The sequence below is a fragment of the Portunus trituberculatus genome, chromosome 24 (genome assembly GCF_017591435.1).
Source record: "Portunus trituberculatus isolate SZX2019 chromosome 24, ASM1759143v1, whole genome shotgun sequence".
Classification (NCBI taxonomy): Eukaryota; Metazoa; Arthropoda; class Malacostraca; order Decapoda; family Portunidae; genus Portunus; species Portunus trituberculatus.
The window spans coordinates 2,259,644-2,286,614 of record NC_059278.1 but is presented as its reverse complement, the minus strand read 5'-3'; the positions used below and the strand labels follow the sequence as shown (position 1 = coordinate 2,286,614).

The following is a 26,971-nucleotide window of genomic DNA, read 5'->3' as shown; positions in this document are numbered from 1 at the left end:
AAACTTGCAGAAGGAATACATTCATATGTCTAATCTTGCTCTTTGCTTGAATATTTTCTTCCCATATCCTCGAGTATCCAATCCCTCCTGCATACCAAATAAAACCTTCACGTACATAATATCTGTCGCAGGATTATTAGGAAACTTTTCAATGATCTGCCGGTCCATTCCTTTTCAAAATTGGCGCCAAATGTAGTGCTGTCCTCAAGCCTAGACCTGTTGGAGGGACGTAAACAAACAGGAAGGCGGGAAACAGCGAGCAGGCAGCAGTGGAGACGGGAAGGTGTGGACACTGTGGAGGAGCTGTAGGAGGATTATAGAGGTACTGGATCGCCTTGTGACTAATACATACCGTTGAGATAAGTCACTAACGAAGCTTTGAAAGTAATTCGTGGGACTGTTTTAGTTGTTGGCTTGGTGGCTGGTGAAGGCAAGGGAGGAAGTAGAATGTCTGTTACTATTACGCAGTTACTATTACTACTACTACAACAACAACAAAGTTTCCTGGGGTTGAAATGATGGGAGAGAGAGAGAGAGGGGGGTTCACCGAGTGCCAGCTGCTTTGGTTTGGTTTCGGTCAAGACTCTGACGTGTATGGTTCCTGTATGAAGTCGGTGTTCGCAGCCTTCACAACGCCGCCTCATATCAGGTGTTAGTGAAGGTGTCCGGAATTTTGATAGTTCATATATGGCAACCCTATACTACTACATACTACCACTACTACTACTTATTATTATTATTTTTCTGCTTTTTTCTTTTTCTTCTACTACTTCTACTTCTACTTCTACTACTACTACTACTACTACTACTACTACTACCCACCACCACCAGGACTGTCACATTAATATTGCTTTGATATATGGAATTAAATCTTGTTAGTTCTTTACAGTTTGTTATAGAAGTGTTTGTATGTTAGTCAGTGTGTTTCTGCAGTATGAGACATTTCTTCTTGGATTTTTGTTACATGTGTTGGATTGTCTTGGTATTACATCAGTCTTTGTGTGAGGATCAGGTTAGGTTAGGTTCAGATTGATTTAGTTCATTCAATTTCACCGCTGATCTCTTCATTGCATTGGTTGTAACTTGAAAAATATGCCTGGAAATTAGTTGGTAGGTTTAGTGCTTCTCCTTTTTTATGTAAGAGGGGGAAATCTGGCCAAGGGCAACAAAGGTGATTAAACAAAAAAGGCCCGCTGAGATGACAGTCCCCAAGCAGGTCTGAGAATTAGCCAAAAGAATGGGCTAAATGTCTTGAAACTTCCCTCTTAAACAGTGGTTCTTAACCCTGTGGCCGTCCACCTTCCCTTAGGGGACATCAGCTATTTCCAAGGGGGAGCGAGCCCTTGAGAAAATGCAGGAATTTTTCTAATTGTATTTGTCATTGTGTTAATGAGAGCTTGGCCATGTAAGGAGAAGTTTATGAAAATGTAAAAGTTTTGTTAAATGTGGGATGGATTTGTATACATACCGTAGATGCAAAGGGAGGGGTGTGTTGAGGGAAGGACAAATTCTTAGAGGTGGCCTGGTAGTGAAAAAGTTAAGAAGCACTGCTCTTGAATGAGTGTAGGAAGATGGGAATACAGAAGCAGGCAGGGAATACCAGAGTTTACTTCCATGTTATGTCGTAGAGTGTAGGACATTCATTGCTAATGAAGTGATGGTGTTGCAGGTGGTGTTGCCGTCCATCTCCACAACACTACAACACCATGCCAAAGAGACGCGCCATTACCAACTCGGAGGAATCAGAGGACATCTTTCCGAGTCAGAGGAGGAGGAAATCTGTGTCCCAGGAAGAAGAGGATGACATCATTCCAACTCAGAGAAGGAAGAAAGCTTTGTCTCTCAGAAATAATGAGGAAGACATTTTTGAAAGTCAGACAAGGAAGAAAGGTTTGTCCCTGCGTAAGGATGGTGAGGAGAACATCTTGCAGAGTCAGAGAAGGAAGAAAGGTTTATCTATCAAGGATGACGAGGAGGATATCTTTGAAAGTCAGCGAAGGAAGAAAACTTCGTCTCGCAAGGATGAGGAGGATGTTTTTCAGAGTCCAAGAAGGAAGAAAGGTTTGTCCCGGCACGAGGAGGAGGAGGACGGTGATGTGCTGCATGTCAACTCACTGTTTGGGGAGCTGGTGAAGAAGGCCGGCTACATCCTGCGGAAGGATAACCTGCCCAACCTTCTGAGTGAGTTAGATAGTGTTTTTGATAGTGGAATACCAGTAGCTAGTGCTTCCATCTGGTTGCTTTGTTAGGCTAAGTTGAGATTCATTCAGTTCATTAATTGTATTGCTGGTTCCTTTATTGTCCACATTATGATTAAAAGAAAAAGTCGTGACTTTGCTCAGGAATTGATTGTCGCCAGTTCAAAATCTATTAGCCAAGGTTATTTCCATAAAACTTTCCTTTTTTTCAGTTTAGTACTCCATCATGTAGCTAGTATAAGAGACATTATCTGTTCACTAGATTATGCCTGTTTGTAAGAAATCATGAATACAGTTGAAGTGTATCAAAAATATAGGTGAAGCAAGTATACATGGAGAGTATTGTGGACGATTGTTATGAAGTACATCACAAACCATACTATTGACAAAACTGTGTCCATAAGAGGTAAAAAATAACACTTTGTAAAGGAAGGTTGGAAATACTTTCAGATTGTGATCAGGCTATCTTTCAAAAGGACCTGAGATACAGCCTCAAGTCTCACCCTGTCTTCCGTCTGCCGGAAATTGCTGACAAGTTTGTGAAGGGACTGGAAGACCACATTGAAGACCCACAGCGACTCAAGTGGTCCTTGCTGTACACTCAGGTGTGGCAGAGACCTGTTCTGTTTTGTAGTGATTCACTGAGACACAACGATAATGAATGAGTAAACAAATTATAATAATGTTGATTAGTGAATGATAAAGCAAAATAAGGTAAATATCATCTTATAGGATCAGAATGCATGTATATAATCTTGCCACAGACTGAGAGTGGGTGTGAGACGGCCCGAGGTGGCCAGCAGGACTCCCTCGTCCGCTTGTGCCTCAACATAGATGAGCTCCAGCCGCCCCTCATCCAGCTCCTGACAGAGAAGCTGCTGGAGGCTGCCAATGATGATGAGTAAGTTGTGTGAAGTAGACAAACAGGTGGTTCATGCTTACACATTCAAATATACAAGGCTTAAACTTTATTTACTGATGTGTTGTCTAATATTTTTGTTATTTCACAGGGCAAGCAGTGATGCCAATATTCCGAGTTTGATCCTGGCAAACTTGAAGTGGTTGGACTGCATTGTTGACTCTGACACTCTGACAACCAAGATTGTGGAAATTATTGAAGGTTCTCCTTTCAAGGTATGGTTACCATAGTTATTTATTTTTTTCCCTGTATATCTATAATGAACATATTTCTGTGAAATTAAGTAGCTGATACAATAGCCTTGGTGCACAAATATCCACCCATGCACAGACTTATGGTGTGGTTAGCATGCTCAGCTAACATCTGGGAAGGCTTGAGTTTGAATCTAGGGGAAGGTGAGACAGATGGCTCAACCTCATGATATGTATATAAGCCATGTTTACCAAGCGGCAAGTAGGCACAGGGTGGAAGCCGAGGTGTTGTGACCTTGCTGTGTTGATGTGTGGTGTGTGACACGTCTTATTCCTACCCAAAGATTAGTTTCTATGAGCTTCAACCTCTCTCCATAAGGGAATGGATGCTTTGGTGACCAGAAGATGACTGTAGGTGAATTTTCACACACACACACACACACACACACACACACACACACACACACACACACACACACACACACACACACACACACACACACACACACACACACACACACACCGACAAACTAAATGAAAGTCTATGTTTTTCTAAAGGTTATGGAGGGAGAGTGTGTTCTCTCTGAGCACAACAGAAGGATGAGGTGTGCAGCATCATCTGGTGTTAGGTAGACTTCTGTTGGTATGACTGTATTTTGTTGTGAATACGTTAATGTCAATCATCTTTAAATTTCAGGTCCAGCGAGAGGTGATCACTTACGTCCCCAACATAGTCACTGACTCAGACCATCCCAGACTGGCTGAAATGTTGTGGTGAGTAGAACAGTTTCCTTCTTTTCAAGTGTAACCTCTGTCTCTGCGCCTTCATCTACCACTAACTGCAATCTCTTTCTCTGCCCTTTTTGTCTACCACTAATTCTAACCTCTGTCTCTGCCCATTCACCTACCACTAACTGCAACCTCTGTTTCTGTCCTCTTCATCTGCTACTAAGTTATGTCTGCCCTCTTCATCTAACACTAACTATAACCTCATCCCTGCCCCTTTTATATACCACTAATTAATGTCTGTCTCTGCCTTCTTCATCTACCACTGCTGTAACTTCTGTCACTACCTCTTTATCTACCACTAACTGCAACCTGTCTATGCCCTCTTCATCTGCCACTAACTGTAACCTTTATCTCTGAACTCTTCATCTACCACTAACTGAAAGCTCTGTCCCTTCTTCCTTCATCTACCACTACTATAGATCCAAGATATTTGAAATTGCTCTCCTCCTTCACTTCCTCTTTATTCAGCTTTACTCTTATCTTGCTACCTGCCTCACTGGTGCATCTCATTAACCTTCATTTTCTCTCCACACACCTTACTCGTTCACTTCTATACCAGTAAAGTCCTATTCTGTCACGGATTGATACAAAAACAATTTTTTAACCCCTTCAGTACCATGATGCATTTCCATATTCATTCTGATTACTATTTGGTGATTTAATACTGCTTCACAAACTTATGTGGGGTATTAGAATAGTGACGACTGGCCATTAATCTTCTGTCCTCCATAGACCCTTACTGATGTCAATAAAATGGTCAAATCATACACAAATCTCAAGGTAAAAATGTGTCCAGTACTAAAGGGGTTAATGAAAAATCTGGATATTGATAAGTACTTCTCTCAGATTCTTGCATTTCATAAAGGGTGGACTGGCATTTCTTTCCTTGTAGCTTTGTTCTTGTTGGCAGGTATACTTTATTTAACCTTACCTGGGTGACCTTTTTATTTCAGCTGTAACTATTTGTGGTGCTTGCAGGAATAAAACATGAGGAAATGCTTTACTTTGAAGGACATTGAATTGGGTAGCTTTCTTAAACGTTTCATTAAAAAAATTTGTGTTGAATACAGGGTACGAGATATTAGCAGTGGTGTAATGAAGGATATAATATGCTGTTGTGGTTATCATAATATATACTTCATAATTATCTGTCAGGTACATTGATAAATACTTCTGAAGGAACAAGTTTCATGACGCAGGGTTGTGTTGACTTAGAATCTGTGTGCATTGCCATTCTTTGAGAAGTAGAGTGGCTTGGTTCTTGTGAGGGTCTTCTTCATGGTACCAGAACCATTCTCTGCCAGGCCCTTGCTGCCAATCTGTGTCACCTGAGGGAAGGAGAGAGATGGATCAGGGAAATTTATTTATTAAAAGTCAAATTGAATAGAACAGTTTATAGGGAGTAACTTCACCACACGGGTTTGAGCTAAAATTCTATTGCCTTTTGTTGATTACTGGCAGTGTTTATATCTCAAGGAAGAGATAAAAACATGCATGTGGCAGGTGGAGTGCATTAATGCTGATTTTGACTTTCACTATGTTACAGTGTTAGTGTTGGTGATGTTTGAAGCTCTGTAAGTTTTGATATAAATTATTTCATTATTAAATAGAGTTTGGTGGTTTTAGGTTCTCAATGAAATCACTTCACTGAGATACCTGGTGCCTGTGAAGTGAACAGAAAAGATGATGACTGATGATGTGTTGAAGGAAAGGACACCACATCCAGTAATGGTGAAGGAATAGATTAAATGAATTCAGCCACCTGTAAAAGAATATGTGAGAAGATTATGTACAGTAAATGTTGACAAGAGCAAGGTGAATGGTGAGCTGCATGTAACACGTGCAGAATGTTGGAGTAGGGTAGAGGAGAAGGGAGTGAAGTGAAGAGGATAGAAATGAGTAAGGACGAAGTGTATGGGGCAGCAACAAGTGGAGGCTGTTGTGGCACAGCTGGCCTGTGAAGGAAGTTGTAAGTAAGAGGCAGCAGAGTAGATGGATAAATTTTATTGTTTAGTTTTTTTACATAATTAGTACATGTTTATATTTTTCACACACTTCATCCAGCACATGCACAGCAACACGAAAGAGAAATGCAGAACAAACACACGATTAAGATAATGTGAGAGAAAATTGTTAGTCAATTTTCAAGTTATTTACATTGTAGGTATTAGAATTAGTAGTTAGTGAAAGACCTGCATATGCTAATGCCTCAACACTTGTAGTGGAGTTTTTGAAAGCTACCTTGATGCAAGATGAAAGGAATTGCCAGGCTTGGGTCTCCTCTGCTGGCCTCAGGAGGAGAGTGAGAACCTTGTCAGGGGGAGGAGGCTTCAGCACAGCTGTGATGTCCACCAGGAGCCGCCGCCGCACCACCTGTGTGTGAGGCACAGCTGTGTTAGGGGGAACACTGAGGCTTTGGGAAAATAGTATCTAGAAACACTGATGGCTTAGATCAAACATTACATTGTGTAAGTCTCGGCCTTCATTCTGACACATTGGGTCACTCTGTGCACCTTGTGGAGGTCATCCGATGTGTCTGAGCTGTAGTCATCCTCGTCGTCGTCCAGCAGTGTGGTCACCTCCTCTGTGTCCATCATGTTGAGGGTCAGGCACGTCCTTGCTGGTCCCTGGTGCTGCTGGCCTTCACCTGATGGGTCCCTACTCTTCCCTTGAGGGTCTGTTTGTTTTGTCTTACTGGAAGTGTTCTTGTTGTTTTCATGGGTGTGTCTGTGTTCCAGACCCAGACTCCTGATGGCACAGGAGACTCTTTCAGACACTGAGGACAGAGTGGTGTGTTTGGTGTGGGACTTGTTGATGGACGGGTTTGTGGTAGGATCTGTTGAGCTGAGCTTTGTTTGTGTTTCACCTGAAATACAATCAAAGTAGTCTTTTTAAGTATCATTGATACAAAATATATAAGAAGTTATTTCCATAACTATTAATATTTAGATGAAACATTCCCCTAAAAAAGTTACATATGAATGTCACTGAAATGATTGCTTCAAGAAACTTGTCTCTATTTCATGGTAAAGTTTGTAGCCTCATCATTGTGCTGATGGCTCCTCAAAGTTATTAATATTTGAAGCAGTGTCACAGTCACAAGACAGCAGGCATTACCCTCTGTGGTGAGCAGCCTGGAGGTGGTGGTGCTCTCAATGCGCTCCAGGATAATGTTTGGTGGAACATCAGTTCTGGGAACCTTTTCAATCCCATTCAGAACCAGGTGGCACTGTTGCACTTGTGTCCAGTCAGGCAGGTGGAACACAAGGTATGTCCCCATCTGGAAAAGTAATAATTCATATTAATTGGGTTCATTTTGGGCTGAGGCAATCATCACTCACTCTTACTGTACTAAGACAAAAGTTTGCATTTAATTAGGTGCAATGTACTGGATGGAACTTGTATGTATCCTTTGATTTGTATTGCTAGTCAGGAGCAACAGCAGCAGCACCACCTGTAGGAGGGTGTGCAGGCAGGGGGCCTCGCCGGGGGTGTGGGTGTGGGTGGTGTGGCCTCGGATGCGGGTGATGCGAGGCACGGGCAGCCGCACCTTGCCCTGGCAGGACACAATCTGGACGAAAGACAACTGGTGTAGTTTCTTGTTATATTTACCTGGATTTAAAGCATAGTTATGTATACTGAGCCTGATTTCAGTTGTCACTCAGTCTGTGTATCAGGTGAGGCTGTGTAAGAAGGGAGGAGCTTCACTGTAGGTACAACACTGCAGGAGTGGAGAGGACCACTCCTCTCCCTTCACTCCTTCCCTCTCCTGTGACAAGTGAAGTGTTGGGAATGGTTGTCACTAACTGAAATCAACACCAGTACTTGACTCTGTATGTTTGTATGTTTGCCAAGCATTGGGTGAAAATTGAAAGTCAATCCTGAAGTTGCATAGATATTAATTAATTAATTAATTAATTTTAGAAAAGGCAGGAAATATTTGCTGATTTATTAAAATTTCCTATAACTGTCTATTTCTTCATGTAAGAAAACATACACAAAAAACATTTCTGCAGACACATCAAAACATTTAATTGCTTTCTACACTTCTTTCCCTAAACATCAATACACACACAGGCTCACTTTCATTTCCACCATACTTTCCTACTATTGATTACTATGTATGGTACAAAAAGCAACCGCCTATCCACGCCATTAACACGTGAGTCTCTGTTTGGGTTCCGTGCGGCGTGGTGATGGGCGTTACCTGAGGGCGGTGGTGGTTGTAGTAGCAGCCCAGGGTGCGGGAGAGCGCCTCGAACACGCACAGGGACTTGAGGTGCGGCGCGTTCAGACATACCACTCGCGAACTCACGGGCATCACCTCCAGCTGCTCCATTGTCCTGGCGATCCTCCCTCCGTTTTCTTTACTTCGTCAAACAACTCGCCGCTCTGTCATTCACTTTGTCTTTACTCATGGTGCCCTTTGTCTTGCCCTCACTTCGTTGTAAGGCTTCTCTCTCTCTCTCTCTCTCTCTCTCTCTCTCTCTCTCTCTCTCTCTCTCTCTCTCTCTCTCTCCTTCCTTGTTTTTATCTTTCTTTCTCTATCTGTACTGAAGGCTCATGTCTTTGTGTCTGTCTCATGTTAGTGGTTATCATTTCACGTTAGCCACGCGTATAGTATCACAGGGAGGTGTCAGTGCGGCGCGTGTCAGCGTTACTACGTAGTTGATGGCTGAGGAATGTGTGGATCTCGGCAAGTGGTGTAAGGTTAGCGTGATCAGTGACAAGTGGCTCCTGTCTCTCTCGTCCCGGGCTTAACTCAATCACAATATCAGGTTCTATATTTTCAAACACTCCCTCTGGTACTATTTTTTTTTTCTATGACCACAAATGTTCACTTCTTCCTCTTATTTATTAACTTCCGTGTGGATGTTGTAGAAGCTGTACTAAACAATCACTGCAATTCATAAAAAAGAAAAGAAAAACACTTGTGAAATAGTAACAGCCACCACAGCCTGTCAGGAATACAGGCAAGCCACTGTAACGTTTGGGAATTCGATCCAGTGAGGTGTAGGGTAGAAACTGCTGCCACTCTGCACGCTGGCCTTGGCTTTATGTGCCCACCAGCGATGCTAACTTGGGTTTATCAGCAACATGGACAGATAAGCGCCAGGCACATGCATCGTTCAGAATGGGCATCGGATAACTAATAAACATATACACAATTTTCCTCCTCATGCAAGTATCCTTTTTATAGAACGTGCGATTCTGCATGCACTCCCGGCCTGCTGGTGGCGATGACATGGTGTCAGTTTGTGTCGGGATGTGTGAGTGAATGCAAATTCAAGCTTAGAATGTTGCTGGCTTAATTCATCTTTCACTCGCCTTATTGTGGTGCGGGGGAGACCAACGTGGGAAGATGAGATAAGATTAACTCACGCCACAACTTAAATACACGTCCTACAGTCTGTGTGTGTATGTGTGTGTGTGTCAGTAATCTTTGTTAAGTGTTTTAATATTTTATCGTGCTGTGTATTATGTCGAAGCGTTTGGGGGTTGATTTCTTAGCGAATTAATTAGTAAAGGAAGCATTTCATAGAGAGAGAGAGAGAGAGAGAGAGAGAGAGAGAGAGAGAGAGAGAGAGAGAGATTTACACCGCTTCGGCATTACAGAAGTGACAATGGAAGGGAAAGCGGGAGTCGATGTGATAATGAAGATAGCGTTATACACTCTAAAAAAAAAAATTATATATATATATATATATATATATATATATATATATATATATATATATATATATATATATATATATATGCGCCAAGACCAGGAAGGAAAACGTTTGGGAGGAAAATTTAGGGCATGAGAAGGAAAGTTGATATTGTAAGATGTTATATTGGAAGAACGTTTATTATTGAAGGTGTGTGGGTGTCTCGATGGATGAAGAGATAGGCGGAGGTTAGCGTGAAGTGAGGAAGAGTGCACAGTGGTTGAGGGAACGTAAATTTGAAGAGAACGAGTCACGAGAAGGCGTTGGTAGGGAAAGAAGCGAGTTCCATGTGTTGGCGTTATGAGAATTCCCTTTACATAGGAAGGAAGCGTAACATTTTGAGCGGAAATTCAGTTAATACGTGCGGGAAAAGCTTGAATCACTGAGAGCATACAGGGGCCAGGATGCTTAACCCCTTCAGTACCATGACGCGTTTCCGTATTCATGCTGTTTACTATATGGTGATTTCCAGCTTGATAAACTTATGTGGGGGGGGATAGTGAAGACACTGGCCATTAATCTTCTGGCCTCATAAACAGTTCATATTGTAAATAAAATTGTCTAATCACACCCAAATTCATGTTAAAAAAGGAGTTAATTCACTATATCAGCACTTTAGCAGCGTGCACGAGGCACAAACAACAGTGACTTCAAAGCGTGGGTTGTGTTGCTTCCTTGTTTGTGTTGACACTTCTCCGAACTCGTGACCACGCCACACTCACGGCGGCGGGCTGGTCCACGCGGGATGTGCTGCCTGTCCGTGACGGCAGTAATGGCCCCCTTGTCCTGGGCATTAAGTGGGCGGCGTGTCAGGGAAACAGGGGCCCCATACATTACGTGAAGCGAGCGCTGAGTGACGCGCAGACTCGCGATTAGAGGTAATTTACACTCTGCTTCACTGTTTACACTCGAATCGCTAATCTTTTAACAAATGTTGCAAATGTTCTTTATTTCTATGTGGTAGATGCGTTTCTTACACTTGTACTACTGTGTGTTTGTTTAGATGTTGAGGCGAGCACAGTCCGTCAAGTGCAGGCCTTGAGCGAGGCGAGAGTGGCAGCAGACGTGCACCACCGATGCAAGGCACCACTACACTGTTGATCTGGTTCGTCTTAACTCTTAAACCACTTGATACTGATGAATAAGCTCATTGTGGGGCCACTCACTCAGCGCTGGGGGCGTCTTTGTCGGGGCCACTCAGTGCGCTTTGGGGACCTCACCAGTGTATACGCATGTCCTGTGGCAATCCCTGGGCACTGTAATGCACCTGGATGCAAATTGTATCGTTATTTATTTATTTATTTATGTTATTTTATTTAGTGAATGTCTGAGGCGCAGTTTGTTGCAGCGTGCGGGGATGGTGTTGGTGGTGTGTGGTGGTGTGCGGTGGCGTGTGGCGGGGAGGTGCATGCACACGCCGCGCCAGGAGAGCCTACTTGACTGCCAGTATTCAGCGGAAGTGGCTGGTGAGGGCCTGTTGTGTGGGTACGACCGTGGCACTGCAAGGTCAGGGAGTGTGGCTGGCGCACGCTTCTCATGGCACCTCACCTCGCTCCCTTACCCCTCACCCCACCCCACCCCACCACCTCTGCACCCGCCACTCACACTAGCTCACTCACTCACTCACCTGCTCACGAGCGCGTCTGTACTCATCCTTTATTCATGTTCCACGCGTTTGCATGCAACATTCGTGCTTTATCTAAGTTGCCGTGCCGACCAGTCAACAAGGAGGCGTGTCTGTGTGCGATTATGTCGTTTTCTATAGGAAAGGGAGAAAACAACCTGAGTGGGGGGCGTTTTAGGTAACAGTTCGCACCCCGCACCGCCAGCACCTCATTAATTCCACAACAGTGCCCCCTCTCTCTCCTTTCAGTTCGCAGACTCCAAACACCGTCTCTCTCTCTCTCTCTCTCTCTCTCTCTCTCTCTCTCTCTCTCTCTCTCTCTCTCTCAGCGGTAATAGGCAGCGGATGGTCAGTTGGTTAAAGTGTGCGATAAAAGTCTGTCTGTACAAACAAGTTCTCCTCCATGCTCTCTGTCACCTCCTCCTCCTTCTTCTTCTTCTTCTTTTTCTTTTGTTGTTGTTGTTGTTGTTGTTGTTGTTGTTGTTGTTGTTCTAGTTCTTGTTCTTCTTGTTCTTGTTCTTCTTGTTCTTGTTCTTGTTCTTCTTGTTCTTGTTCTTGTTCTTGTTCTTGTTCTTCTTCTTCTTCTTCTTCTTCTTCTTCTTCTTCTTCTTCTTCTTCTTCTTCTTCTTCTTCTTCTTCTTCTTCTTCTCCTCCTCCTCCTCCTCCTCCTCCTCCTCCTCCTCCTCCTCCTCCTCCTCCTCCTCCTCCTCCTCCTCCTCTTCATTATTTGCCTTCCTCCTCCTCCTTCCTCTTCCTCAAATGTTGTTGTTGTTGTTGTTTGTTGTTGTTGTTGTTGTTGTTGTTGCACCTTCCTCTTCCTCCTTTGTTGTTGTTGTTGTTGTTACTCTACTACTTTCTACTACTCACTACTACTACTACTACTACTACTACTACTACTACTACTACTACTACTACTACTACTACTACTACTTCTTCTTCTTCTACCTTCTTCTTCTTCTACTTCTACTACTACTACTACTACTACTACTACTACTACTACTACTACTACTACTACTACTACTACTACTACTACTACTACTACTACTACTACTACTACTACTACTACTACTACTACTACTACTACTACTACTACTACTACTACTACTACTACTACTTTGGTATTACTGCATGCTGTCCCTTTTGCCACACTTCATTAAACTATTATTGCCTTTTGGAGTTCTTATTGTTCATTTATATATTTATCTGTTTATCTATCTATTTATTTATTCAGTTATTTGTTATTTCCCACTTTATTTTTTTTTTTTTTGCCTTCATATTTTTTTTTAGTTTCCTGGTCCATACAAAACACTTCTATGTATGTGTAACTGCCACATATGTGCTGTATTCCTGTACACCCACATGCATATTTGATGGCTGTCTTCATGCCATTATCCTTATACTACACTTATTCTTCAATATTTTACCACTGCTGTTGCCTCTGTGGACTGGCACCTCAGTGGACCTTTTTTTTTATTTTATTCTTTATTATGTATAAGGACAGATTATTTCAACCTATACATGAAAAAAAGAAAATGATAACAACCACATTGCTTTCTTTCAGTGACCTGTATGGCTCGACTCCAGACCTCACCCCTGCCATACTGGACAGCCTGGGACAACTGACCCTCCCCAAGGACAGTCTGGCAGAGGTGTTCCATTCTGTCCTGAAGACCCTCCACGCTGCCAAACCGGAGCAGCTCCCTGTCATTATCAAGTTCCTCCTCACCAACACTCAGCCCAATTTGGCGTACCAGGTGAGTGACATGGGACGCTATTTGGTGACTTGTGTACTGGTGAATGAATGTTTGTGTTGTGTACTGGACACTGGTGAAGAGTTTTGGAGTGTTTTTGTGTGTACTGGTGAGTGAATGTTTGTGTGTACTGTACTGGTGAATTAATGTTTTGGAGTGTCTGTGTACTGGTGAGTGAGCGTGTGAGTGTCTGTGTGTACTGGTGAATGAATGTGTGTACGAGTGAATGTTTGTGTGTATGTACTAGTGAAAGAATGTGTGAATGTTTGTGTGTACTGGTGAATGAATTTTTATATGTTTAAATGTTTGTGTGTACTGGTGAATGAATATTGGTATGTCTGTGTGTACTGGTAAATGAATGTGTGAGTGTTTGTGTGTATTGGTGAATGAATGTTTTAGGAATGTTTGTGTGTACTGGTGAATGAGTGTGTGAATGTTTGTATACTGGTGAACGAATGTGTGAATGATTGGATGTTTGGAGGGTGATAAAAATTAGTGTATTGGTGAATTTTGATGAATTGTCTATCTGTGTTTGTATGTATGTGAGTTTTTATACATTTGTTTATTTATTTGATTTATTTTTTTTTTTATACTGAAAAGACATGCCTGGTGTATTGTTGGCTGGAATGTTACTGGTTGCAAATTACAGTGAAGCTTGGTTCTCTCTCTCTCTCTCTCTCTCTCTCTCTCTCTCTCTCTCTCTCTCTCTCTCTCTCTCTCTCTCTCTCTCTCTCTCTCTCTCTCTCTCTCTCTCTCTCTCTCTCTCTCTCTCTCTCTCTCTCTCTCTCTCTCTCTTGTGTTGGTGTTTTGAAATTATATGTAATAGATAGGATAGTTTACTCTTCTTCTTCTTCTTCTTCTTCTTCTTCTTCTTCTTCTTCTTCTTCTTCTTCTTCTTCTTCTTCTTCTTCTTCTTCTTTTTTTTCTTCTTCTTCTTCTTCTTCTTCTTCTTCTTCTTCTTCTTCTTCTTCTTCTTCTTCTTCTTCTTCTTCTTCTTCTTCTTCTTCTTCTTCTTCTTCTTCTTCTTCTTCTTCTTCTTCTTCTTCTTCTTCTTCTTCTTCTTCTTCTTCTTCTTCTTCTTCTTCTTCTTCTTCTTCTTCTTCTTCTTCTTCTTCTTCTTCTTCTTCTTCTTCTTCTTCTTCTTCTTTTTCTTCTTCTTCTTCTTCTTCTTCTTCTTCTTATTATTATTATTATTATTATTATTATTATTATTATTATTTATTTATGTATTTATTTATATAGGTAAGTAATACTAGCTATAATACTAATGGTCTTTAAAGAGTGGTCTGAAATTCTGTATTTTGCATCTCCCACTTTGCTCACTCTAGGCAATGCTTCTTATAACAATTAACCTGATGAAGACTTTAATTGTTATTCTGCTGCAGACTCTCTGTGACGTGCGTGAAAAGATGAACCTTCCCGGAGACTGCCGCCCAACCAGACTGTCCCCCAGGAAAGCCATGAGCAGCAGCATTCCTTCCACAGCCAGAGATGACCCTGCTTATGAAACGATCCTGCTTAACAACATCAAGATGACAACTCTTACACACAAGTTTCTGGCCACAAGTTGGTTAAAGGTATGCATTATTTGCTACTATAATCTTCCATACATTTTTAGTGTCCAAAGTATTTCTGATCACACTGGTATACCATGCAAGATTTTTTATTAAGGATACATTCACTTTGATATTGAATTGTTTGTCTTTCGGTGACTGTGTGTTATTTAGACAACTAAGCATACTCTCAATGTAGAATTTCAAGGCTTATGTCACCAAAATGGATAGTTAATGGCATAGTTTTGTTGCAGGCTATCCAGGATGTGTGTGATGTGGCCAGTGTGAGGCCCATTGACTTCCTGCTGCTGCTGATCCTGTACGACGCCATGCCCTCACAGCGACACCCCATCGAGAGCATCTTCAGGAACAGAATACGGACAAGACTCTTCTCAGACGCAGTTCTGGGGAAGATATTTGCCAACCATATTGTTGTATGTTCTGTTATTTCTCCATTAGGGTCAGATTACATGAATTGAACGTGAGGGACATATGATGATGTGCTGGAAGATGGTCTTACTCACAGCAGATTTCATTTACAGGCTCTTAAAGAAAATTTTAAGTCACTGAAGAAGATTTGCAGTTTACTCCTGAGATCTGTGGAGCCTGTTGTCAGCCAAACTGCAGCTACTTTATACAAGTAGGAGCCTCAGGATCTGTTGTGTGACTAAAGACGAATGAGTAGTACTTGTACAAGCAGTCATTGTCTTTGTTTTTGTCATCCAAGGAAGCATGTTAGGGAGTAGAACTTGTGTGATTTCATTTTTGTATTGAACTTAGTTGATTGAGTCTTGCAACAAGTTAAGTATGAACAAGAGCTCATCATTAAAGAAGTGGTTTGCTGGGGGTAACTGAGAGAGGAGATGAAGAGTGTGCAATCAGCTTGTATATCCTTCCATTAGGTTGTCTTTCCTACACCTGGATGGGCACTACAGGCAGGAGTGCATGCTGGCCCTCCTCAACCACCTTGGGGACACTTCAGCAGTGCGGCACACAGCTCTCACGGTGCTGTCCACGCTGGCACACAAACACACTGCTGACATGTCCAAGTTCACCATTTTCATCAAGGTAGTACCAGCTGTTTTGTTTTTTTAATGTAATCAAAGATCAATACTTGTTTAAACATTTCATCTATGCTTCATTTACTTAAAAACATGAGAAAGAAAATAAGGAAACACATAATTTCTTGTTACAATCAGATTACTGATCCTGAGAATTTTGCTTATGTCTTTTTTTTTTTTTTTTTTTAACTCCTATGCCACGTAAAGACTTCAGGTCTCTTTTAAACCTATGTTTCTCTAAGGAATGTAGATTTAATAGCTTTAGTCATGTTTGCCAGGCTCTTATAGTATGATGGGTGCATTGGTGATAATGTGATGTTTGTTGTTTAGCTACTGTTATTGTGAGGCATCTGTGTACCTTTGAGTTCCCTTTCTGCCAGGGCTCCATGGAGATGATGGATGAGCTGAGCATGAGGGAGGTGAAGAGGCTGCTTGATGTGGTGAGTCTGCTGGTGTTCAGTGACAACTCACACGCCGCCCTGCAGGATGAACTCATGATTCTTGTGAGGAAGCAGCTGTGTCACACTGACCTTAAGTAAGTTTGGCAAGAATTCACTTTGTACTTTTATCCTTCTCATGATGTTTTTATTTTTCATTTTAATTTCTTGGGATATAATTTAGTAACAATATTTTTTTTATTGTAGCTGTAAAAAAGTTAGATAGATTGGTTAGTTGGGTTTGTGTACTCTAAATAAACAAAACAATCTATTATTAGTTGGTATTCTTGATATAATTGATTTAAAAAGAACTATTCTATTTACAGATACAAACACATCGGGGTGTTGACGGCTGCACTCCTCCTGAAGAACATGGTGAATGAGGAGGATAGTGACATCAGTGAACGTTCATTAGAGAGTGAGAGGTCGCTCCTGAACACCACTGCCCTGAAGGAAGCTGAGAACCTGCTGTGTCTGGTGATGTCCTCCACCGCCCACACGCCCACGGCTGTAGCGCTGTTCATGGATGAACTGGCTTCCATATCTCTCAGGGAAAATATGAATAGTAAACTTGAGGTAAGGTGCAGGTTCGGTGACTGGCAGTAACCTTAAGTTTAGTGGGCTGTGCTTGTCATATGTTATTTATTATCTTTGTCAGCATTTTTCTTCACTTAAGGACTAATTAAGGCATGAAGCTTATTTACACCCATACAGTATTTCCTCTGTTTTTGTTATAAATTATTCAGATTGTATTTCAGCCTTGTAATATTGCATGGATATTTTATATATTACTGTAAGGCTGTTTAGCATGACAAACTTTCTCTTATTTCATAATTTTATATATCTTTGTTGCAGGAGTTTATATGTGAAAAGATGACAAATGAATTTCAAAACAACTTTGTGATAGAATTTGACGACGATACCACTCATCCACAAGAACCGTTTGCAATGGCAGCGTCCTGGAACCTGGATGCTGGCGTTGAAGGGGCCTGCATTGCCCTCAACCTTGCCCCATTGGTGGTCAAGGCAGAGTCTTCAAGGACTGAGTCAAGTGATAAAAAGTAAGTTAAAGCTTCTCTTTCAAATGGGAGGACAAGATGTTTGCACTGTTTCTATTTGTTTAATCAGTTGAATGTTACAAGATGGTTTAAGCCTTTGAAACTTAAAATTTCAAAACATTCATACAGATATCAGTCATTATGTATCATTATCTCATTTAATTCATCACTTGTGCTTACACTGTTCATTCCAGAACAAAGCTGGTGTACCTGACGCCACAGTTTCGTCTGCTGCGCATGCTGGAATGTCGCATTCGGAACGGTGATCTGGTCAGCATCGATGCTCTGCTTGGCTGTCCCATCATCAGTCCCACTCCTGAGGTGTATGACAACTTTGACACCCTTGTAGTGTCAGAGCAACATGTGGCACTTTCTTGCCTCTTTTACACAGTCAACTGGTTTCGTGAGCTGCTGAATGCTTTTGTCACGCAGAAAGACCGTGAAATAAAGGACAGGGTAAGTCCGAGAATCAGAAACCTTTTTTTTCAGATTGTGTCATTACTTGTGTTTCATGTAACATTGATGTTACATGAAACAACCTCATCGACTTGGCAAACATGGTGCATTACACATGCAAGGCTGGCCACACTGTAGCCAGACCAAGCAACACAACTCAAGCATATGTCCTTCACAATCATAGCACATCTAAACATACTGGAGAGGGATGGTGTTGTGGACCATCTTTGTCCAAAATTAAATTGATGTTTTTACTGTGAAGACTGATCTATTGGTTGTCTTCTGTCTATGTCATCCTTTATTGGAGGTTTTGGTGAAGCCTTTGCTTTTGCTTTATTATTTCCATCTTTGTGTGACTTGAACTCATTTAAGAAGGAGCTTTCAAGTCATTTATCCCATACATTTGGCTAACTCTTTTGACTCTGTTTGAGAACTGGCAGCTCAGTGGGTCTTTTTTCAAATGACACTTTTGTTGCCCTTGTTAGGTTCCCCTTCTACATAATGATAAGAAAAGATAATTGGTTGATAACTATTTCAGGTATATAAACGTCTTGACCAAGTAATAGAACTTGAGAACTTGATTGCCAAGTACGTGCCAAAGTGTCCTGGCTATGTGCCTCCAATAGCTGTGTTTGATTTGGACTGCTCCATGACCACGCTCTCTGTCAATGTGATCACCACCAAGAAGGGAAAGAGAGGCAGGAAGCCTGGATCTGGGAAAGGGTTAGTGCTCATACTTTACTATTGCTCTTACATTGGATGGCCTAAGAGAGAACAGCTTTGCTTAGAAGAACATTGATACTATATTCCTGAATGTCATTAAAGATGACTAAAAGAAACAGTTTGATAGGAATCAAATCCAATTCTTTATCATTTCATTAAATACATTCTTCCAATTTTTCAGGAAAGGTGCAAAGTCTAAAGGAAAAACTGCCAACACCAATGCAACTCAGCTTGGGAGTCAGGTGTGCTCCCAGCCCACCAGTCAGGTGCCACTCAGCCTGGCCACACAGTCACAGGCTAACAAGACCTCCCCTGAGAAAAATGTAAGCTTTTATCTTGCTACCATGAAACACTGTTTGTAATTCATGAATTGTTGCAATGAAGAAGGTTTTCTGCCTTTATTTATGATGTGTGGATGTATAATGTGTATTTTTCTCAACAACCAGGCTGCCTCAGAAGCTGTGCTGGACAGGGCTTCCCTGCGTCCATTCCTTCGTGAACTTCATTTTGACGTATTTTATCTGCTGTTTAGGAAAATGGCTCTCCCCTTAGATTTAACAGTGAGTGTTTGGTTACCAAACTTGAAATTAGGACAAGCTTAGTTTTCTAATATAAATTTGCCAATATTTCAGTGAATTTCTTTTATTAGAATTTGGCTCAAGGGAAAATACTTGCATTTTCTGTAGATGAAATCTGGAATGAAAAGAAAAGTTTATAAGATGTAATCCTAATGTGAAATTTTAAGTTAAGTATTTTGTGAATACTAGAACATGTATTTGTATGTGTGTTCTCACAACCCTTCAAACATATAGGTTGAGGGTCAGTTGACTCTTCCTGAAGTCGAATTTCTGTTGACTGATCTGAACTGCAAACTGGAACATGTCTTTGGAACCAGCAACAAGCGAGCCTCAGTCCTTGGAAACTCTCAGGAAAAGAGTAAGTCATTTTGTGGTTGAGTATGTTGAAACTTGTAGTATTTGATATTGGCCTCAGTATTTTTCAAGTTTGTATAAATTTTTACATGATTTGGTTATGTAGTTTATTGCACAAATAATGAATTTAATGACAGTCCCTCAACCTTTAACTTAACATTACAGGTATTGGTCACTCTCATTTGGACCTCTTCTCTCCTGCTGAAGTTGCTGAGCAAATAATAAAGATTCTGAAGCCTTTGTGTGTCCACTTGGAGAAAATCAGCATATTCTTTCATGTGAGTAGTGTGTGATACTCATTTTATTTATATAATTTATATACATGTATGTATTTTTTCTTAGGTTCCTACTTTCAAACAGCCTATTCCCTGGTATTATTAAAACACCTTACATTCTGTTCAATTTGAATATTAATGGAAGGTGTTTTGTTGTGAAGACGATGATTGCTGACAACGATGGTGTCATGGATGCCCCGATCATGTACAACGAGAACATCCAGCCGGTGATTAAGGTGAACCTGCAGCTGTTCACTGCCCTGTACAACCTGCTCTCTTGGAAGGGATTGCAGCAGGAGGGAAACAAAGAGAGCCTTTTATGTAAGAATATCTGAGCTGTTTTCAATGGCTTACTAATATCTCATCAGTGTGAAAGCCCTATTGTTTTATTTGTTGTGCTTTATTCTTGTTTTTTTTTTTTTTTTCATGGACTATACATGTTGCTGCCTCCACCTAGGTAATGGTGGAAAGAATTATATTGCATTAGAATATTCTTAATGTAACTTGTGTTGCTAATTTACAGCAATCCTCCGTGTCATTGCAAAGAAGCTTGAAGGAGATGTTGTCAGTTCCATGGGTCAAGAGGAACTTACCTCTGCTGTGTTCAGATATTTGTCCAACTTCCCTGCCAGTATAGTGGATCTGGGGACAGCCACAGTGCTGGTGCAGACCCTGGTGGCTGTCGCTGCTCTCCCTCACCATGAAGACTACACTGACAGCCTCAGTGAGTGAACTGGATGTTCAGACAGTTGGTAGCAAATGTTATCTTCTCATATGTGTTGTATTTTTATTTTATGTTATTTCATAGACTTAGAATTGAAAGCATGATTGAAAAAGAGAACAGTTATGAATATTGGACTGAAAGATTTATTTTCTATATTTATTTATATGTTCAGTTATTAGTTGTTATGTGGTTCATGTGATGTTGCTGGTGAGTGATGCACTGCGGTCTTTGCAGTGCAAGTGATTGAAGAGCTTCTGAAAAGAGAATGGTACACAAAAAGAGGTGAGAAAGAGAAAGGAACACTCTTTCTACAAAACCTTCATGTCCTGCTTCAGGTATGCTTCCTTCTTAAGATAGAATAAGGGGTATTAATACTAAGGCTCCATTCAAGTGTGTGTGTGTGTGTGTGTGTGTGTGTGTGTGTGTGTGTGTGTGTGTGTGTGTGTGTGTGTGTGTGTGTGTGTTATTGAAAGCCTCACTGGTTAGTGAAGGTCAAATTGGTTTTAAAGGTCTCTATGTATTTATACTCAAAATGTGATAGAAACAATTGCCTATCACATGTTACTTCAAGTTACTACAATGCAGTATCAATTAATTGGTTCTGTAAATAGTATAACTAAATTATACAAATGTTTACCATAGGAATACTTGAAGCAAAGCAAGAACCCACTGAAGTTAATGGAAATTATATCTGTTGAAGGACTTCAACAATTCCAAGCTGATGCCAGCAAAGACCAGAAGTCTGAAAGTTTTCCAACTCTCAACAAGTATGTCACTATGATGCAAAGTGCTTCATATTACTGCTATAAGATTATCTACTCATGTATCAGTGATAAATTGTGTAATGCTTGTTGAAAAAATTAAATCTAAGGTATTGGTCATTAAGTGTGAAGGATTGCTACAGTTTGTGCATCTGTTTTACAGGAATTCTTTATTTGTGTACCACAAAGCTGTCATGTCCTTCTTGGTGAGTGGAACCAGCAAGTCACTGTCCATTGTTGGGTCAACATCAGGTGACAGCCGGGAGCGTTTGCTGGTGTGGAACATGGCCATCAAGATCCTGCACATCCATGTCACCATACTGAAGGACCACTACTCCAGACCAATGCTGACCACCTGCTTGAAGGTGTGTCTCCTCGCACCATTTATTTTATTTAGATTTAAACCACATCAATGAACTGGCTGAGATATTAGCTACAAACAGTTATTGTGAAATATTTCCTTTGTAATATTTTAGGTTATGTATATGTTGTTAAGATGTTCAAGTGCAATTTAGTGAATGGTGTGGTTGTATTAGGTACAACTTTATTGAAATGTATGAGCACTTGAAAATTTTCTTTTCCTCAGTTTTGATGACTTATCTTAAGTACTTTTATTCTGTAGAAAGGCTTTGTTAAATATTTATTTAATTGAGTTTTTTTTATAAGTAAGGTTGCATCAAAGTGCTTCATGACAAAATCCCAAACTTTTCTCTGCAGTTTGCCAGGCCTTTTCTGCAGTTCTTCCTGCGCAGCGCCATGCCCTTGATGGACACCTGCTTCCGGGAGCACAACCAGGATGTGGTGATGCTGCTGAAGGGAGTCCAAGGCTCAACTAGATACTTGCAGAATTTGTGTACTCACTCTAAGGTAACGCTTGGTAACGTGCTTATTGCTAGCATCATAATTTCTTTGCCATTGATATAACATCTCAGTTGAAGCTTAAGAACATCTCTCTTGTTGTGTGTGTGGTAATGCTGTATATCAGAGATGACATTTAGATATTCTTCATTATCTCTAATGGAGGCTAGCTAATGTAGTGTGAAAGGGAAATATGGAATGACATTCAGTACTGTCTTCTTTTCTCTGACTTGAACAGGTTAAGCAAGACACAAGTCTGACCCGCTATGTGCCGCCGCTGAGGAAGGCTTTGGAAACACTGGTGTATCGTGTCAAGCAATGCTGGCCCTCAATAAATGCCAAAAGGCCTTCTGGATGGGAATCTTGAAGAACAGAGATTTACAAGGGGAAGAAATATTATCTCAGGTATGTATGTCATGGCATTCATGTATATATATATTCAATTATACTTTGGATGTTAGTGTTTTGTGAACTGCAACAAATTTTCCTTGAATCTTTGCAGAGAGCCATGGAAGAATCAGAGGAAGAAGGCAATGGAGAGGAAGAGGAGGAAGCGGTAGAAGATAATGATGAGCAGTCTGATATTGAAATTGATGATGCAGGAGAACAAGCATCAACTGATGATGACAAAATTACTGATTATAGTGATAGTTTCTGAGCATTGAGGAAGAAAGTTCATGTTCCATTAAGGAGGAAGGAATAAAGAATGCTGCTGTGAGGGAAGAGAGGAGTGGATTCTTGAGTTCAAGGTACTGAAAACAAAACAAATTGCCATCATCCAAATTTATACATTCCAGTTACAGCTGATGTTATGGTTCTCAAAGAACTTAGATCTTTTTAATCCCAGGTCATGTTATTTGTTTTTAACTAGGAAATGGGAATTTTATGTGGTAGCTACATGTATTATTTAAATAGAGGAGTTGATTTTTTATGTGTGAATATTCTGCATTATGAATGGAGTTATGATTAATATCAGCAGTTTCAAAGACCAGTTCCACCTTGAAAAGGATGACAGTCTGGAAGCAAGCAAAGAAGTATTATGAGGATCACAAATACCTCCACAGTTGTACTATATATCCTATACTAATATATTTGTATAAGTTCAAGTTTTAATTTGATACACAAATGCATACATATACATAATTTTTTTTATAACTTGTATACATTGTTCATGTATAGTTATACGTCAAGTGGAAAGTTATTCTTTTATACTAGTATTATAAAAAAAAAAAAAAAAATATATATATATATATATATATATATATATATATATATATATATATATATATATATATATATATATATATATGGTGCAAATATTTGATTTTATCCTAAAATAATACTATTTTATAAGTTCAGGATAAATATTTAGATAGAACCGCAGCGTGAAATAACGTACTGCCCATCATAGATGGAAAGTAAGAAGACATGCTTGTACAGGTTGTGTGCTAAATGAAGCAATGAAATATATGCCAATGATAATTTGAGAAAAAAATATATAGTATACTACAGTTTTTGATAAGGACTTAACTTGATTTTTACCTCAGTGATGAAATGGAACAAAAGCTACAATGAGTTCGGAAATAATTTTGGAAATACACGAATTCATATTGGAACATGGGGAGAGCATGGCAGAGACAGTAGGTAAGGATGTGGAGCGGGGCTGGATAAAGAATGTAAGACCGTGATCTGTAGAGAGGTGGCGTAGTGTGTGTGTGTGGGGAGGGTTATCTACGGCAGGTGAAGCCCAGCCACGCCTAAACGCCCAATTTTAAATAATCCAAGTATATTAGTACTTTTACTACCAATGCACGGATGATAATAATGATAACAGTAACAATAATCCGATGTGTGTGTGTGATGCCCTGAATGGATGAGAGAGAGAGAGAGAGAGGAGGGGGAACGTGAATAGAAACAAGAAATGAGGGAGGATGGAGAGGCAGACATGGTTTATATAAGAAAGATGTAGCTTAATACACACCCATCATGAGTTCTGGCTGATGATAATTACCTATTAGAATCCCTTGAGTTGACATATCGCTATAGGTAATAGGATGGGTAGGAGGGCTGCTTCATGGTGTAGAGAGCAGTGTGTACATATATATTGTGAAAATGTAAAGGAAAATGGGCTGGGTAAAATAGATTGGATAAAATAGTTTATTCTATTAAATTCATGTGAGTTATTATGATCTTTATGGATTTTTCATGTGAATAATTAGTTTCCTTACGCACTGTGCTAAAGTCTGTTAATATATATATATATATATATATATATATATATATATATATATATATATATATATATATATATATATATATATATATATATATTATTATTATTATTATTATTTTTTTTTTTTATAATAGATTTGGACACAAATTAGATGGGGCCTCACCAAGGAGGTAATACACCTCCATGGGGCACGAACTCGAGGCCTCACATTGCATCATGGCCATGCTGCTTATGGCGGTATTCGGCTCACAACAGCGCACAAAATTTAATTACATACAAAGTATCTAAACTGCATGTCAACATCAATGGCAACCCACTAAAACGGAACTTTATATTTTTCTGAGTAGTTTTCTTATTCATGAAAGGATTAAAGGTGAACCAATGTGATATTGACAAACTGATACAAAAAGGTGTTTACACTCTGCTGTGAGTCGGACGTAAACTTCAAATTGAGCGAGCCGCTACGAGTGTTCTGGAAGTGATCACCGTGTTTGTTTGCTTGACTGTTACCCTCAGTGTGTTTCCCTGGGCAAGACATCCACCACGCAAGGCTCTGGGAGGTGCATGTACGTGAGTAAGGAGGAATGCGTAGGGAGCAGTGTTGGTGTAATGCTGCCTTGCTCACACCACCCCCTAGGCCGGCCACCCATTGTCAGCTGGGGGTCTAGCGGGCTGCATTATATTGAGTCATTCACGTGATAGTAAACTGATACATGGTGTTTCTGAAGCACCTCAAGGGCTGTCATGACTAAAACACATTGGTGAATCTACTAATGTGTATTGTGCGTGGTTAATTGATGACCCAGCCCTTGCGTGGTTAGTGTTGAGGTGTTTTGATGCGGCGTAAGGTGTGCCTGAGTGGTGACTGATGTGCTTCACTTAATTAGCATTGGTCAGTTTTGCTCTCTGCTGAATATTAGTGGCTTGTCCTAGATGACTTTATTTTGAGGGTTACTGATTAGCCATTTTTATCTTGGTGGCTCAACAGTGTGGAATGTGAAGGAAAGAAAGGGTTTCAGTTTGATTCCCTTATGCAGCCAAAAAACCTGGCATTCCCTCCGAGGTTTGTTAGGTTGGAGGGAATGATATACTCCTTCATCACTTCATATTTATGGTTAATCCCTTCAATACTGAGACACATTTTTATCTCGAGATTTGTGTATGATTAGATCATCTTATTTGCATTAGGAGGGGTTTGTGGAGGTCAGAAGATTAATGGCCATTATCTTCACTATTTTAATCCTCCACATAAGTTTCTGAAGCTGTATAGAATCACCAAATAGTAAGCAGAATGAATATGGAAACACGTCATAGTGATGAAGGGTTTAAAGTATTTCTAAAGGTATGTGCAAAAGAATGGAAGAGATCGGACCAGTAGTAAGGCCAGGAAAGGAGTCTATATTTATTATTGCTTAACTGAGGATTGGTGCTTTACTAACCCCAACCCTTCACCACCACTGTGTATCTTTCCTGTGGTGCTAAGTGATCTCAGGCGTGCAGCGCATGGTGATACTTGCGGCTAATTGAAAATAAGGAAAATTCATTCACTTCATCACCATTTTCAGTAAATATGAATATATCTGCCTCAGGCTCATCACTATCGGCAAAATAAGGAAAAATGTAGAGTCACTGTCATGATTGATTTTGTTTGTGGTATTGATCCATGCCGCTTTGTATTTAGTAATGACACAGTACGGGTTATGTAATGCACTGTGTTTTGTTACCAGTTACTTGTTACTAGTAGATCTTCATTGTGGGTCCTTCATTGTTTGGTTCTGGTAATTTGATGCAAGGCCATGACAGGGAATGACGTGTGGTGGGATCAACACCTCGGCGAGACACTCAGAGGCTAAGTCATCCTGTAAATTAGTGGTGAAAGCCATTTGTCACAAACCAGCTCTCATCCACTGTCTCTTAATTGTGTTAGTGTAATTAAGTAAGAGAAAGATTGATTCTGCAGCATTATCAATTATCTTTCTTTTATTTCAGCTTGTGTTGAAGTCTGGTGTGCTGTCCTGCAAAGGTAGAGTCTCCAGTGTGTCGTTAGGCTGTCATACCACTGTCACCACCATTTTTGCTTCATATCATTCTAACTAAGACTCCTCAACCATCACTCACCTTTCCTTTTCAAGTTGACAATCTACTATGCAATATTTTATAATCTGAGAACCTGTAAAATCAGGAATATTTTAGTGGTAAGAAGATTGATAATTTATTCATAATTTCATGCAGTATAACATAGACATGCTAATTGATTTTGTATGTAAATGATATTGCCTTAAAACTCTCATGTAATCAAGATGTTCGGCAAGAATTCAGATGTATAAATACTTTTACTTAAGATAATTTTAACTATTTCAAAATTCTCAAAAAATCTGAAATCCTTGTGGTTTTAAGTATTTTGAGTAATGGTTCCTAATTATTATAATACTTTCGATAACATTTCATCACACTTTCCTCTTTGTCATTGCATATTGTTTCACTTCAACATAATTTTTATCCATACTTTCTTGACATACCTACTGCTCCTTCTTCATGTTACTTTTGTTGGTGATTGTATCAAGTTTGGCACCAGCGCTGATTTTTATGGCTTTGTGAAAGACAAGTGGCACACAGTAATGATTCGTAAGGAAGTCCTTTTTGGTGATGTGAGTAAGCAAAAGAAAACTTAGTGAAATATAAAGAAGGTATGGAAAACATTTGGAAAGATGAAAACT

General features: G+C 40.2%; 2 protein-coding genes across 2 annotated transcripts; one reads left to right on the top strand and one right to left on the bottom strand.

The window, feature by feature from the left end:
- Positions 1-228: 228 nt before the first annotated feature.
- LOC123508217 (Fanconi anemia group D2 protein-like) lies at positions 229-23,127 on the top strand. The gene is given in 29 exon segments (XM_045261757.1): positions 229-322; positions 1,670-2,181; positions 2,649-2,803; positions 2,963-3,099; positions 3,209-3,332; positions 4,006-4,082; positions 12,994-13,186; positions 14,569-14,760; positions 14,991-15,170; positions 15,279-15,376; positions 15,639-15,804; positions 16,178-16,332; positions 16,561-16,810; positions 17,090-17,295; positions 17,487-17,748; positions 18,287-18,471; positions 18,653-18,794; positions 18,918-19,031; positions 19,284-19,407; positions 19,569-19,681; positions 19,840-19,999; positions 20,202-20,402; positions 20,637-20,737; positions 21,045-21,169; positions 21,327-21,528; positions 21,881-22,030; positions 22,260-22,335; positions 22,338-22,426; positions 22,524-23,127. Coding segments are annotated over 28 exon segments (4,608 nt in total). The 5' UTR covers positions 229-322; positions 1,670-1,706; the 3' UTR covers positions 22,680-23,127.
- LOC123508218 lies at positions 5,216-10,966 on the bottom strand. The gene is made up of 7 exons (XM_045261758.1): positions 10,786-10,966; positions 8,305-8,997; positions 7,552-7,668; positions 7,215-7,377; positions 6,611-6,963; positions 6,339-6,470; positions 5,216-5,425 (listed from the first exon to the last, which is right to left on the bottom strand). The coding sequence occupies exons 2-7, from the start codon at positions 8,434-8,436 to the stop codon at positions 5,309-5,311; spliced, it is 1,014 nt and encodes a 337-aa protein (XP_045117693.1). The 5' UTR covers positions 8,437-8,997; positions 10,786-10,966; the 3' UTR covers positions 5,216-5,308.
- Positions 23,128-26,971: the final 3,844 nt, after the last annotated feature.